At 37.6% G+C, this 13,650-nt stretch overlaps 1 protein-coding gene across 3 annotated transcripts in view; it reads left to right on the top strand.

Annotated features, from left to right (window-relative positions):
- The window catches only part of GABRB1 (gamma-aminobutyric acid type A receptor subunit beta1), a 396,787-nt gene that overhangs the window by 126,914 nt on the left and 256,223 nt on the right, over window positions 1-13,650 (top strand). For all 3 annotated transcript variants that reach the window (XM_068543013.1, XM_068543012.1, XM_068543011.1), the window contains exon 4: window positions 4,300-4,520. In XM_068543013.1, the coding sequence (XP_068399114.1) occupies window positions 4,300-4,520 (221 nt within the window). The remainder of the gene's footprint in view (window positions 1-4,299; window positions 4,521-13,650) is intronic.

Raw genomic sequence — 13,650 nt, 5'->3', positions numbered from 1 at the left:
GGGCAAGGAGTAGCAACGTCATTCAGAAAGACAGAAAACTGAGAAGATGGCGGACTAGTGTCCCAAAGAACCATCTTACTCGAGTTACAATCCAACTTTTTACCTCTATATGAACGGAAAAGTGTTAAACCTTTAAAGGTCAAGCCTGGGAGGCAGAACATGAAGAAAGGGCTATTATGTATATTCCAGGCTATAGGAAACATTCTTTTACAAAGGTGCAGAGCTAGCATGCTAAGACAGGCAATAGAGCACAAAGGTTAAAACTAAAAGAATAGATCCAATATGGAGTCAGGTTTGTTCTTCTCTGTGATGTTAGTTGCACACATGGTACTCCCAGTTGTAACAACCAAAACTGTCTCCAGACTTTGCTAAATGTCCTCTGGGAGACAAAATCACCGATTTTAAAACTACTGATCTGAAAAGAATGTTACCTTTCTCTATCTGCCTTATTTCACTAAGCATATTACCCTCCAGGTCCATCCTTGTTACAAATGGCAAAATTCCATTCTTTTTATGGCTGAGTAATATTCCATTGCATATATATATATGTGGTGTGTGTGTATATATATATATATACACACACACCACATCATTATCCATTCATCTGTTGATGGACATTTAAGTTGATTCCATATCTTAGAATGCTAAGTGTATGCTATCACTTATATGTGTAATCTAAAAAGTAAAACAAATGAATGAATATAACAAAACAGAAACAGACTCACAGATATAAAGAATAAACTAGTGGTTACAAGCTGGGAGGGAGAAAGGGGGAGGGGAAAGTTAGGAGGAGGGAATTAAGAGGTACAAACTACTATGTATAAAATAAATAAGCTACAAGGATATACTGTACAACATAGGGAATATAGCCAATATTTTGTAATAACTTTAAATGGAGTATAATCTATAAAAATTTTGAATCACTATGTTGTACACCTGAAACTAATATAATATTGTAAATCAACTATACTTTAATAAAAATAAGTAAATAAATAAATAAAAATAATGTTTCCTTTATTCTCCAAAGAATTGCTTTGAGTTATTAGAAATATTTTTATTTTTTAAAACATTTTTAGATTTAAAAAGTATGGTTTTTGGAGTTTAACTGTGCGCTACTAATTTGGTATCGTCTAACCTGCTTTTCCTCAATGAATCAAATTCTCTCATGCCTGAGTTAGCCTGATGAATTTCATTAGCAATCTCATACCAGTTAATCCCATTAATTTGCCTCAGTGTCAAGTCCCCTATGGCCCATAGTTTCTAAGTATGTCACACTTTCTCTCAAGGAGTAGATTGCACACTTGAGAAAGCTGGTTGAACACTTAACACACCTTGAAGAAAAATGATTTCAGCATTCTTGGCCAAGGTATTAATACCTTTTATTTCTTTCCAAAAACTTTCCATCCTCCCTGGAGTGCTTGCACTTTAGACTAATGAAGGATTAATAGAAAATCTGTTGTAACAGAGAGCAAAATACAGTAATTTTAAGCTTTTCTTTTCCATCTAAGAATAGAATACACTAAAATGATACCATAGGCTTTATTATATGCAGATGTGACTATTAATATTTAAGGTGCAGACAGAAAAAATAATTTATTTAAAACTCAGTAAGTAGTTTCCCAGAGATATAGATCATAAATTCTCTCAGGGAGAATTTGCCTATCTCACAAGGTTGTGAAAACCACAGAGCACAGAGCACTTTCTAGAAGGAAATTGTTGTCATGCATGTGGTAAAATATACATAGTAAGGATATATTGCTCTGTTTTAGGTCTTTCCACATTTTGCATCATTATCATCACAATTATCATTAGCTTCAAAAAAGTTTTTTTAAGGTTATCAAACTCATGGGTCCATATTTCCATTTATCATAGAATCAGGTCCCAGATTAAGATAACAACCCTAGAAATGAATAAGAAGAAAAGTCCTGAAAGATACTTATTCCACATCACCCACTTCCCAATGTAAAATACTAGCATCCATAAATTTCCACTGAATGACTTCTTATTGCAAACAGGGTAAGTTACTGCTTTAACTGAGAAACATGGTGTGATGTTTAGTCAATATTTACTGAAAATAGAGTGAGTTGTATAGAGCAAAGATCTCACTACTTGTGTATAGTTCTCTCTTTACAGGAAACAAAATGGTTTCCAGAAAGGGAAGGGGAAAAAGTCTACACACACACACACATACACACACACACACACACACACTTACTTAATCTATGCAGAGATCACTCATGTTTACATTATTTTCTCCTTCCAGTCTCCATTATTTACTTACCACAAACATTTTAATTATAACATTAGCTATTAGAGTATTATTTGTCATTATAATCATTTGTATTTTATAATAAGTTTTTCCTCATCACACATTAAAACTTTCTTTGTTGAGGAGAACGTGGAGTAAGGATTTTGCCTCATGGTCTCATTGTGAGGAAATCCTCTGTAGCGCTCATGAGAGCTGGAGGCTAATGTGTATTCAGCGTGAGTAGTGGAACATGTAACCCATTGCTGATTGTGCTGAGCTAGTCATTCATTTTCTTACATTGTCTGATTTACAAACAAGACCCCAACAACAAGAGTTACAAGACAGACAATTGCTTACTTTCATGGTTACCAGGGTCCTTCTTCCTACAGGTTCTTTTATAAACATCTCTTTAAAAGTGGAAATGCTTATGAAAACGAATACGTACACTCCAAATAATCTGGAAGTATGATATTCATCTTTAAATAACAACAAACAATTTTTGAAGATAATATATTTGTTTAACATGTTAGTTTCTAAAGTACTTGCACCATAATTCTCCCAAGTAATGCTTTCAATAAGCAAGTAAAATGCTATTATTTTTATTTTAGAAATGAGACATCTGACATATAAGGGGTTAAGTTAGTCGCTCATGGTTACATAGCTCTACATGTGGTAGATTTTGCCATGGAGGTGTTTTAGAATCTAAGGCCCAGAATCTGTTCAATTCATTGTCCTCCAAAAAGGTATGATGTTAAGAGCTTGAAGAGGATGCAAATGCAGATGTTAGCAATTGAGAAGAGAATTGTGTATAACCCTGTGGGTTCTCTTTTTCTGTTAAATGAAGGTAAGGTGGAAGGAGGTTTCAGACCTATAAAAAGGATATTGTATGATTAGTAGCAAAGAGCAAATGTCCTTGTCATTGAACAAGAAAGAATGGCTTTGAATTATTGCAAGATTATTTCTGAGTAAACAGTGTAAGCATTCTTGAATATAGTGGTTAAAGGACATTGGAACTCATTATCCAGAACAAATATTGTCTTATCATTTAAGATATTTCAGAAATGCATAAATATCCATATAGGTATCTAGATGAAGTGCAGTTTGCCCAGATGTAAGACATGATCGGAGCCAATGCTTCCCAAACAGTGGTATATATAACAATGGCAGTACACAGAGTTGTGCAGGAGTTATGACATGTTTTCTTAATTGTTGCTAAAGCATCCAGCTAAAGCTATTGACAGATAAATATCCTTTAAATGAAAAAGTGAACCTTCTGTTTTTATGATATTGGGACTGCATCTTAAGTCTTTATGATTTTACTGCTACCTCTTATGCTTTTAATGGACAATTACACTTTGTATTAATAGAGTTCTTTAAAAACAGACAACTAAAGCTCTAAGATAATCTTCACCATTCCTCTCCGGTGAGCTTGACACATTTATTGAGCCCAAATCTTCCTGTCTCTCACTGCCAGGGGAAACCTGGGCAGAAAGAGAAGTGCAAAGGTACGTCCTTAGTGTAACCTTTTACAGGAGATGGGGAAACAAACTCGAGTACAAACCCGTCTCTGAACTCAAACCAATTCCTGAATCAAGCAGTACTATAAATACAATATCCAGAGGTAGATTTTTGTGAACATGAGTCTATAGGTACAACTTCCCTTTACAGCCTTCCCCATGATATCATTACCTTAACGTCAAACCTTAAAATTCAATTAAATGGGTTTACTCTATATTGGTGCAAATGCTTCTGCATGCATTCAATTATTGCACTAGTACTTCTAACCTATCGGTTGCCCTAAACTTGGAGGTGCAAATTTAAATATATTCAAATGTAACTTTGTAGAGGAGGTTGGTGAGTCAACCAAGCACAAGGAGATCAGCTCGGTGCTTTGTGACCACAGAATGGTGAGTCTCTAGGTATCCACAGTACCACATGCTATCACATTCTTACCAAAAAGGCTTTTAGATGATGATAATGATGATGATGATGATGATGATGATGATGGTGATGATGGTAAAATTCTTTTTTCGGTTTCCTTTTTTTTGCAGGATTATACACTCACCATGTATTTCCAGCAGTCTTGGAAAGACAAAAGGCTTTCTTATTCTGGAATCCCACTAAACCTCACGCTAGACAACAGGGTAGCTGACCAACTCTGGGTACCAGACACCTACTTTCTGAACGACAAGAAATCATTTGTGCATGGGGTTACAGTGAAAAATCGAATGATCCGACTGCATCCTGATGGAACAGTTCTCTACGGACTCCGGTAAACAGCTTTGTGTTGCATGTTTTACTGTTGTTGTTCATGTTGTTGTTTAATTTTTACTCTTGGAAATGGACAGAGGGGGAGAAAGGCAAGTAGGTGAATATATAGGCTCTTTAATCTTTATAGTAAAATTATATTAAAGTTCAGAAAATCTCTTTAGAACAATTCGAGCTAAATCTAGACAACTTTGTCCATCAAAGGAAAGTGAATTTTTTTGCCGTGACCCTCAAATAATAAACATAGTAATAAGAATGTGTGTTTTTGTTAGACAGATTTCACATCCAGCTTATTCTAGAAGTTACATAATTTTTTTTAGCCAATTGTTTGATTATCTTCGGTCCACCCAGACTCAATTACAATGTGTTCTAGGTATTGTGTATAGCTACTTAATTATGAAATGGAATTGAGAAACAACATCTTGAAGAAATAGGAAAATATTTTGTGGTGACTTTTAGAAGATGCAAAGTGATTTTATTCCCTTAAATCTCTTATGTTTTCATTTTTATTTTCATGTATATGATCCACATTAAATTAATTTTTGTGTTTCTTATGAGGTAGGGATTGAGGTTCATTTTTTTCCATATGGCTATACAGTTATTCTAGTACCATTTATTGAAAAGACTTTGCTTTTCCCTTCAGATAGTGTTGGTACCTTTGACTGAATAATTGGGGGTGTATTTCTAGGATTTATTTTGTTCCACTGTTCTTTTTGTCCGTCCTTAGACAGTATCACACTATTTAATTACCATAGCTATTTGTTAAGTTATGAAGTCACATAATGTAAGTCCTTCAACTTTATACTGACTGTCTAAAATTGCTTTGGAAATTCTAGGTTCTTTGCATCACCCTATAACTTTTAGGATCAACTTGTTGATTTCTACCCAAAAAAGTCCGCTGGGCTTATAATTGAGTGCATTGAATCTATAGATCAGTTTGGGGAGAATTGACAATTTAAAATTATCAGGTTTTCTAACCATGAATATATCTTTATTTGTTTATGTTACCTTTAATTTCTATCAACAATGTTTTGCACCACAGTGTGTTTTGTTTCATTTATTTTTTTAAAAAATCAAGTATAAAAGAGGTATTATACACTTATAGAGGTCTGTTATGAACCATCAGGTAGTAGAGGGTTGATTAAAACTTTTAGGCTACAGTTCAAATCAGCTACCAGTTTTACCAAAGAAATATCTGAATTGTAACATGTTATTGTAGGATGCGAAGAGTGGTGGTTCTTTAACCTTTGTTAATCTTTGTGATCCCTTTGAGAAGCTGAAGAAATTTTCCTATTATTTTAGAGTATTCATAAGCACCCTAAAATCCTTTTATATGGCATCAATGCCAAGCTAAAACTGTAGTTAAGAGCCAACAGTCTACAATTAATGTGTGTCCAATATCCGAAAACAAAATGCAAGTGAAAGGAATGTATCTGTGATAAAACTTTTTTTTTAACATCTTTAATGGAGTATAATTGCTTAACATTGTTGCGTTAGTTATCTGGATAAAACAAAATGAATCAGCTATATGCATACGTATATCCCCATATACCCTCCCTCTTACGTCTCCCTCCCACCCTTCCTATCCCACCCTCTAGGTGGTCACAAAGCACCGAGCTGATCTCCCTGTGCTAGGTAGAAGCTACCCACTAGCTATCTAGTCTACATTTGGTAGTGTATATATGCACATGCCACTCTCTCACTTCGTCCCAGCTTACCCTTCCCCCTCCCCATGTGTTCAAATCCATTCTCTACGTCTGCATCTTTATTCCTGTCCTGCCCCTAGTTCTTCAGAAACTTTTTTTTTTTTTTTTAGATTACATATATATGTGTTAGCATACAGTATTTGTTTTTCTCTTTCTGACTTACTTCACTCTGTATGACAGACTCAAGGTCCATTCACCTCACTACAAATAACTCAACTTTGTTTCTTTTTATGGCTGAGTAATATTCCATTATATACATGTGCCACATCTTCTTTATCCATTCATCTGTCGACTGACACTTAGGTTGCTTCCATGTCCTGGTTATTGTAAATAGAGCTGCAGTGAACATTGTGGTACATGACTCTTTTAGAATTATGGTTTTCTCAAGGCATATACCCAGTAGTGGGATTGCTGGGGCATATGGTCGTTCTATTTTTAGTTTTTTAAGGAACCTCCATACTGTTCTCCATAGTGGCTATATCAATTTACATTCCCACCAACAGTGCAAGAGGGTTCCCTTTCTCCACACCCTCTCCAGCATTTATTCTTTGTAGATATTTTGATGATGGCCATTCTGACTGGTGTGAGGTGATACCTCATTGTAGTTTTTTTTTTTTTTTTTTAATTTATTTATGGCTGTGTTGGGTCTTCGTTTCTGTGTGAGGGCTTTCTCTAGTTGTGGCAAGGGGGGGCCACTCTTCATCGCAGTGTGCGGGCCTCTCACTATTGAGGCCTCTCTATCGCGGCCTCTCTTGTTGCGGAGCATAGGCTCCAGACGCGCAGGCTCAGTAATTGTGGCTCACGGGCCCAGTTGCTCCGCGGCATGTGGGATCTTCTCAGACCAGGGCTCGAACCCGTGTCCCCTGCATTGGCAGGCAGATTCTCAACCACTGCGCCACCAGGGAAGCCCCTCATTGTAGTTTTGATTTACATTTCTCTACTGATTAGTGATGTTGAGCATCCTTTCATGTGTTTTTTGGCAATCTATATATCTTCTTTGGAGAATTGTTTATTTAGGTCTTCTGCCCATTTTTGGATTGGGTTATTTGTTTTTTGATATTGAGCTGCACGAGCTGCTTGTATATTTTGGAGATTAATCCATTGTCACTTGCTTCGTTTGCAAATATTTTCTCCCATTCTGAGGGCTGCCTTTTCATCTTGTTTATGGCTTCCTTTGTTGTGCCAAAGCTTTTAAATTTCATTAGGTCCCATTTGTTTATTTTTGTTTTTATTTCCATTTCTCTAGGAGGTGTGTCAAAAAGGATTTGCTGTGATTTATGTCATAGAGTGTTCTGCCTATGTTTTCCTCTAAGAGTTTTATAGTGTCTGGCCTTACATTTAGGTCTTTCATCCATTTTGAGTTTATTTTTGTGTATGGTGTTAGGGAGTGTTCTAATTTCATTCTTTGACATGCAGCTGTCCAGTTTTCCCAGCACCACTTATTAAAGAGGCTGTCTTTTCTCCACTGTATATTCTTGCCTCTTTTATCAAAGATAAGGTGGCCACATGTTCATGGGTTTATCTCTGGGTTTTCTATCCTGTTCCATTGATCTATATTTCTGTTTTTGTACCAGCACGATATTGTCTTGATTACTGTAGCTTTGTAGTACAGACTGAAGTCCAGGAGACTGATTCCTCCGGCTCCATTTTTCTTTCTCAAGATTGCTTTGGCTTTTTGGGGTCTTTTGTGTTTCCATACAAATTGTGAAATTTTTTGTTCTACTTCTGTGAAAAATGCCAGTGGTAGTTTGATAGGGATTTCATTGAATCTGTAGATTGCTTTAGGTAGTATAGTCATTTTCACAATGTTGATTCTTCCAATCCAAGAACATGGTATATCTCTCCATCTGTCTGTATTATCTTTAAATTCTTTCATCAGTGTCTTATAGTTTTCTGCATACAGGCCTTTTGTCTCTGTAGTTAGGTTTATTCCTAAGTATTTTATTCTTTTTGTTGCAATGGTAAATGGGAGTGTTTCCTTAATTTCTCTTTCAGATTTTTCATCATTAGTGTATAAGAATGCAAGAGATTTCTGTGCATTAATTTTGTATCCTGCTACTTTACCAAATTCATTGATTAGCTCTTGCAGTTTTCTGGTAGCATCTATAGGATTCTCTACGCATAGTATCATGTCATCTGCAAATAGTGACAGTTTACTTCTTTTCCATTTTGGATTCCTTTTATTTCTTTTTCTTCTCTGATTGCTGTGGCTAACACTTCCAAAACTATGTTGAATAATAGTGGTGAGTGTGGGCAACCTTGTCTTGTTCCTGATCTTAGTGGAAATGGTTTCAGTTTTTCATCAACTCAACCTCATCATTGAGAACGATGTTGGCTGTGGGTTTGTCATATATGGCCTTTATTATGTTGATGTAAGTTCACACTATGCCTACTTTCTGGAGGGTTTTTATCATAAATGGGTGTTGAATTTTGTCAAAAGCCTTTTCTGCATCTACTGAGATTATCATATGTTTTTTATCCTTCAGTTTGTTAATATGGTGTATCACATTGATTGATTTGCATATATTGAAGAATCCTTGCAATCCTGGGGTAAACACCACTTGATGATGGTGAATGATCCTTTTAATGTGCTGTTGGATTATGTTTGCTAGTATTCTGTTGAGGATTTTTGCATGTATGTTCATCAGTGATATTGGCCTGTAGTTTTCTTTTTTTGTGAAATCTTTGTCTGGTTTTGGTATCAGGGTGATGGTGGCCTCGTAGAATGAGTTTGGGAGTGTTCCTCCCTCTGCTATATTTTGAAAGAGTTTGAGAATGATAGGTGTTAGCTCTTCTCTAAATGTTTGCTAGAATTTGCCTGTGAAGCCATCTGGTCCCGGGCTTTTGTTTGTTGGAAGATTTTTAATCACAGTCTCAATTTCAGTGCTTGTGATTGGTCTGTTTATATTTTCTATTTCTTCTTGGTTCAGTCTCGGAAGGTAGTGCTTTTCTAAGAATTTGTCCATTTCTTCCAGGTTGTCCATTTTATTGACATATAGTTGCTTGTAGTCATCTCTCATGATCCTTTGTATTTCTGCAGTGTCACTTGCTACTTCTCCTTTTTCATTTCTAATTCTGTTGATTTGAGTCTTCTCCCCTTTTTTTTTTTTTTGATGAGTCTGGCTAACAGTTTATTAATTTTGTTTATCCTCTCTAAGAACCAGCTTTTAGTTTTATTGAGCTTTACTATTGTTTCCTTCATTCTTTTTTTCACTTATTTCTGATCTGATTTTTATGATTTCTTTCCTTCTGCTAACTTTAGGGTTTCTTGTTCTTCTTTGTCTAATTGCTTTAGGTGTAAGGATAGGTTGTTTATTTGAGATGTTTCTTGTTTCTTGAGGTAGGATTGTACTGCTATAAACTTCCCTCTTAGAACTGATTTGCTACATCCCATAGGTTTTGGGTCATCGTGTTTTCATTGTCCTTTGTTTCTAGGTATTTTTTGATTTCCTCTTTGATTTCTTCAGTGATCTCTTAGTTATTTAATAGTGTATTGTTTTGCCTCCATGTGTTTGTATTTTTTGCAGTTTTTTTCCCGTAATTGACATCTAGCCTCATAATGTTGCGTTTTGAAAAAGATAATTGATATGATTACAATTTTCTTAAATTTACCAAGGCTTGATTTGTGACCCAAGATATGGTCTATCCTGCTGGGGTATTTTGCATGAGCACTTGAGAAGAAAGTGTATTCTGTTGTTTTTGGATGGAAGGTCCTATAAATATGAATTAAGTCCATCTTGTTTAATGTGTCATTTAAAGCTTGTGTTTCCTTATTTATTTTCATTTTGGTTGATCTGTCCATTGGTGAAATTGAGGTGTTAAAGTCCCCTACTATTATTGTGTTACTGTCGATTTCCCCTTTATGGTTGTTAGCATTTGCCTTATGTATTGAGGTGCTGCTATGTTGGGTGCATAAATATTTACAATTGTTATATCTTCTTCTTGGATTGATCCCTTGATCATTTTTTAGTGTCCTACATTGTCTCTTGTAATAGTCTTTATTTTAAAGTCTATTTTATCTGATATGAGAATTGCTACTCCAGCTTTCTTTTGATTTCCAATTGCATGCAATATCTCTTTCCCTCCCCTCACTTTCAGTCTGTATGTGTCCCTAGGTCTTAAGTGGGTCTCTTGTAGACAGTATATATACAGGTCTTGTTTTTATATTCATTCAGCCAGTCTATGTCTTTTGGTTGGAGCATTTAATCCATTCACATTTAATGTAATTATCAATATGTATGTTCCTATTACCATTTTCTTAATTGTTTTGGGTTTGCTTTTGTAGGTGTTTTCCTTCTCTTGTGTTTCCTGCCTAGAGAAGTTTCTTTAGCATTTGTTGTAACGTTGGTTTGGTGGTGCTGAATTCTCTTACCTTTTGCTTGTCTATAAAGATTTTAATTTCTCTGTCAAATCTGAATGAGATACTTGCTGGGTAGAGTAATCTTGGTGTAGGTTTTTCCCTTTCATCACTTTAAAGATGTCCTGCCACTCCCTTCTGGCTTGCAGAGTTTCTGCTGAAAAATCAGCTGTTAACCTTATGGGGATTCCCTTGTATGTTATTTGTTGCTTTTCCCTTGCTGTTTTTAATATTTTTTCTTTGTGTTTAATTTTTGATAGTTTTATTAATATGTGTCTTGGTGTGTTTCTCTTTGGGTTTACCCTGTTTGGAACTCTCTGCTCTTCCTGGACTTGACTGACTATTTCCTTTCCCATGTTAAGGATGTTTTCGAGTAAAATCTCTTCAAATATTTTCTCAGACCCTTTCTTTTTCTCTTCTTCTTCTGGAAACCCTATAATTCAAATGTTGGTGCGTTTAATATTGTCCCAGAGGTCTCTGAGACTGTCCTCAATTCTTTTCATTCTTTTTTCTTTATTCTGCTCTGTGGTAGTTATTTCCACTATTATATCTTCTAGGTCACTTATCCGTTCTTCTGCCTCAGGTATTCTGCTATTGATTCCTTCTAGAGAATTTTTTATTTCATGTATTTTGTTTTTCATCATTGTTTGTTTGCTCTTTAGTTCTTCTAGGTCCTTATTAAACGTTTCTTCTATTTTCTCCATTCTATTTCCAAGATTTTGGATCATCTTTACTATCATTACTCTAAATTCTTTTTCAGGTAGACTGCCTATTTCCTCTTCATTTGTTTGGTCTGCTGGGTTTTAACTTTGCTCTTTCATCTGCTGCATATTTCTCTGTCTTCTCATTTTGCTTAACTTACTGTGTTTAGGGTCTCCTTTTTCACACTCTGCAGGTTCATAGTTCCCGTTGTTTATGGTGTTTGCCCCCAGGGGGTAAGGTTGGTTCAGTGGACTGTGTAGGCTTCCTGGTGGAGGGGACTGGTGCCTGTGTTCTGGTGGGTGTGGCTGGATCTTGTCTTTCTGGTGGGAAGGACCGTGTCCGGTGGTGTGTTTTGGGGTATCTGTGAACTTACCATGATTTTCGGCAGCCTCTCTGCTAAAGGGCGGGGTTGTGTTCCTGTCTTGCTAATTGTTTGGCCTGGGGTGTCCAGCACTGAAGCTTGCTGGTTGTTGAGTGGAGCTGGGTCTTAGCATTGAGACAGAAATCCCTGGGAGAGCTCTTGCCAATTGATATTATGTGGGGCCGGGAGGTCTCTGGTGGTCCAGTGTCCTGAACTCGGCTCTCCCACCCCAGAGGCTCAGGCCTGACAGCCAGCTGGAGCACCAAGACCCTGTCAGCCACACGGCTCAGAAGAAAAGGGAGAAAAAAAAAAGAAAGAAAGAAAAATAAAATAATATAAAATAAAATAACATCATTAGAATAAAAAGTTTAAAAAAATTATTAAAATAAAAAATTTTTTAAAGTAATAAAAAAATAGAAGTGAGCAACGAAACCAATAAACAAATCCACCAACGATAACAAGCACTAAAAACTGAACTAAGATAAACATGAAAATCAGAAACTGGTCAGTCGCATACAGCAAACTCCAAGTCTGCAGTTGCTCCTAAAGTCCACAGCCTCAATTTTGGAATGATTCATTGTCTATTCAGGTATTCCACAGATGCAGGGTACATCAAGTTGATTGCAGAGATTTAATCCGCTGCTCCTGAGGCTGCATGGAGAAATTTCCCTTTCTCTTCTTTGTTCGCACAGCTCCTGGGGTCCAACTTTGGATTTGGCCCTGCCTCTGCGTGTAGGTCACCCTCTGGCATCTGTTCTTTGCCCAGCCAGGAGGGGGTTAAAGGAGTGGCTGATTAGGGGGCTCTGGTTCACTCAGTCTGGGAGGGATGGATGGGTATGGAATACAGGGCAAGCCTGCGGGGTAGAGACCAGCGTGATGTTGCAACAGCCTGAGGCATGCCATGTGTTCTCCCGGGGACGTTGCCCCCGGATCACGGGACCCTGGCAGTGGCGGGCTACACAAGCTCCCAGGAGAGGAGGTGTGGATAGTGACCTGTGCTTGCACACAGGCTTCTTGGTGGCTGCAGTAGCAGCCTTAGCATTTCATGTCCGTCTCTGGTGTCCATGCTGATAGCCATGGCTTGCACCCATCTCTGGAGCTTGTTTAGGTGGTGCTCTGAATCCCCTCTCCTCGTGCACCCCGAAACAATGGTCTCTTGCCTCTTAGGCAGTTCCAGACTTTTTCCCAGACTCCCTCCTGACTAGCTGTGGTGCACTAGCCCCCTTCAGGCTGTGTTCATGCATCCAACCCCAGTCCTCTCCCTGGGATCTGACTTCTGAATCTCGAGCTTCAGCTCCCATCCCCCACCCACCCTGGTGGTGAGCAGACAAGCCTCTCAGGCTGGTGAATGCTGGTCGGCACCAATCCTCTGTGTGGGAATCTCTCCGCTTTGCCCTCTGCACCCCTGTTGCTGCGCTCTCCTCTGTGGCTCTGAAGCTTCCCCCCACCGGCCACCCCCCATCTCCGCCAGTGAAGGCACTTCCTAGTGTGTGGAAACTTTTCCTCCTTCAAAGCTCCCTCCCAGAGGTGCAGGTCCCGTTCCTATTCTTTTGTCTCTGTTTTTCCTTTTTTCTTTTGCCCTACCCTGGTACGTGGGGAGTTTCTTGCCTTTTGGGAAGTCTGAGGTCTTCTGCCAGCATTCAGTAGGTGTTCTCTAGGAGTTGTTCCACATGTAGATGTATTTTTGATGTATGTGTGGGGAGGAAGGTGATCTCCATGTCTTACTCCTCTGCCATCTTGAAGGTCCTCCCTGTGATATAACTTTTGAACTTATCCTAATGGTTGGCTATTTAGTTGATAGCTTTGGTCTTCATTTGCACAGTAAAATAGCTTCAGTTGATGCTGGCAAAATGATCTTTGGAATTTTCCCACTCTTTCAGTACCCCAGGAGCTGTCAACTCTAGTTAAAAATCTCTGACCTAAAATCTTCTCAGAAAAATGGTGAAATAAACTAACAAGTCCCTTGGGTGTATTGATATTACTACAGATGAAATCTACTCATCCAAGG

Source organism: Eschrichtius robustus, chromosome 4 (genome assembly GCF_028021215.1).
Source record: "Eschrichtius robustus isolate mEscRob2 chromosome 4, mEscRob2.pri, whole genome shotgun sequence".
Classification (NCBI taxonomy): domain Eukaryota; kingdom Metazoa; phylum Chordata; class Mammalia; order Artiodactyla; family Eschrichtiidae; genus Eschrichtius; species Eschrichtius robustus.
This window is presented reverse-complemented; position numbering and strand designations above follow the sequence as displayed.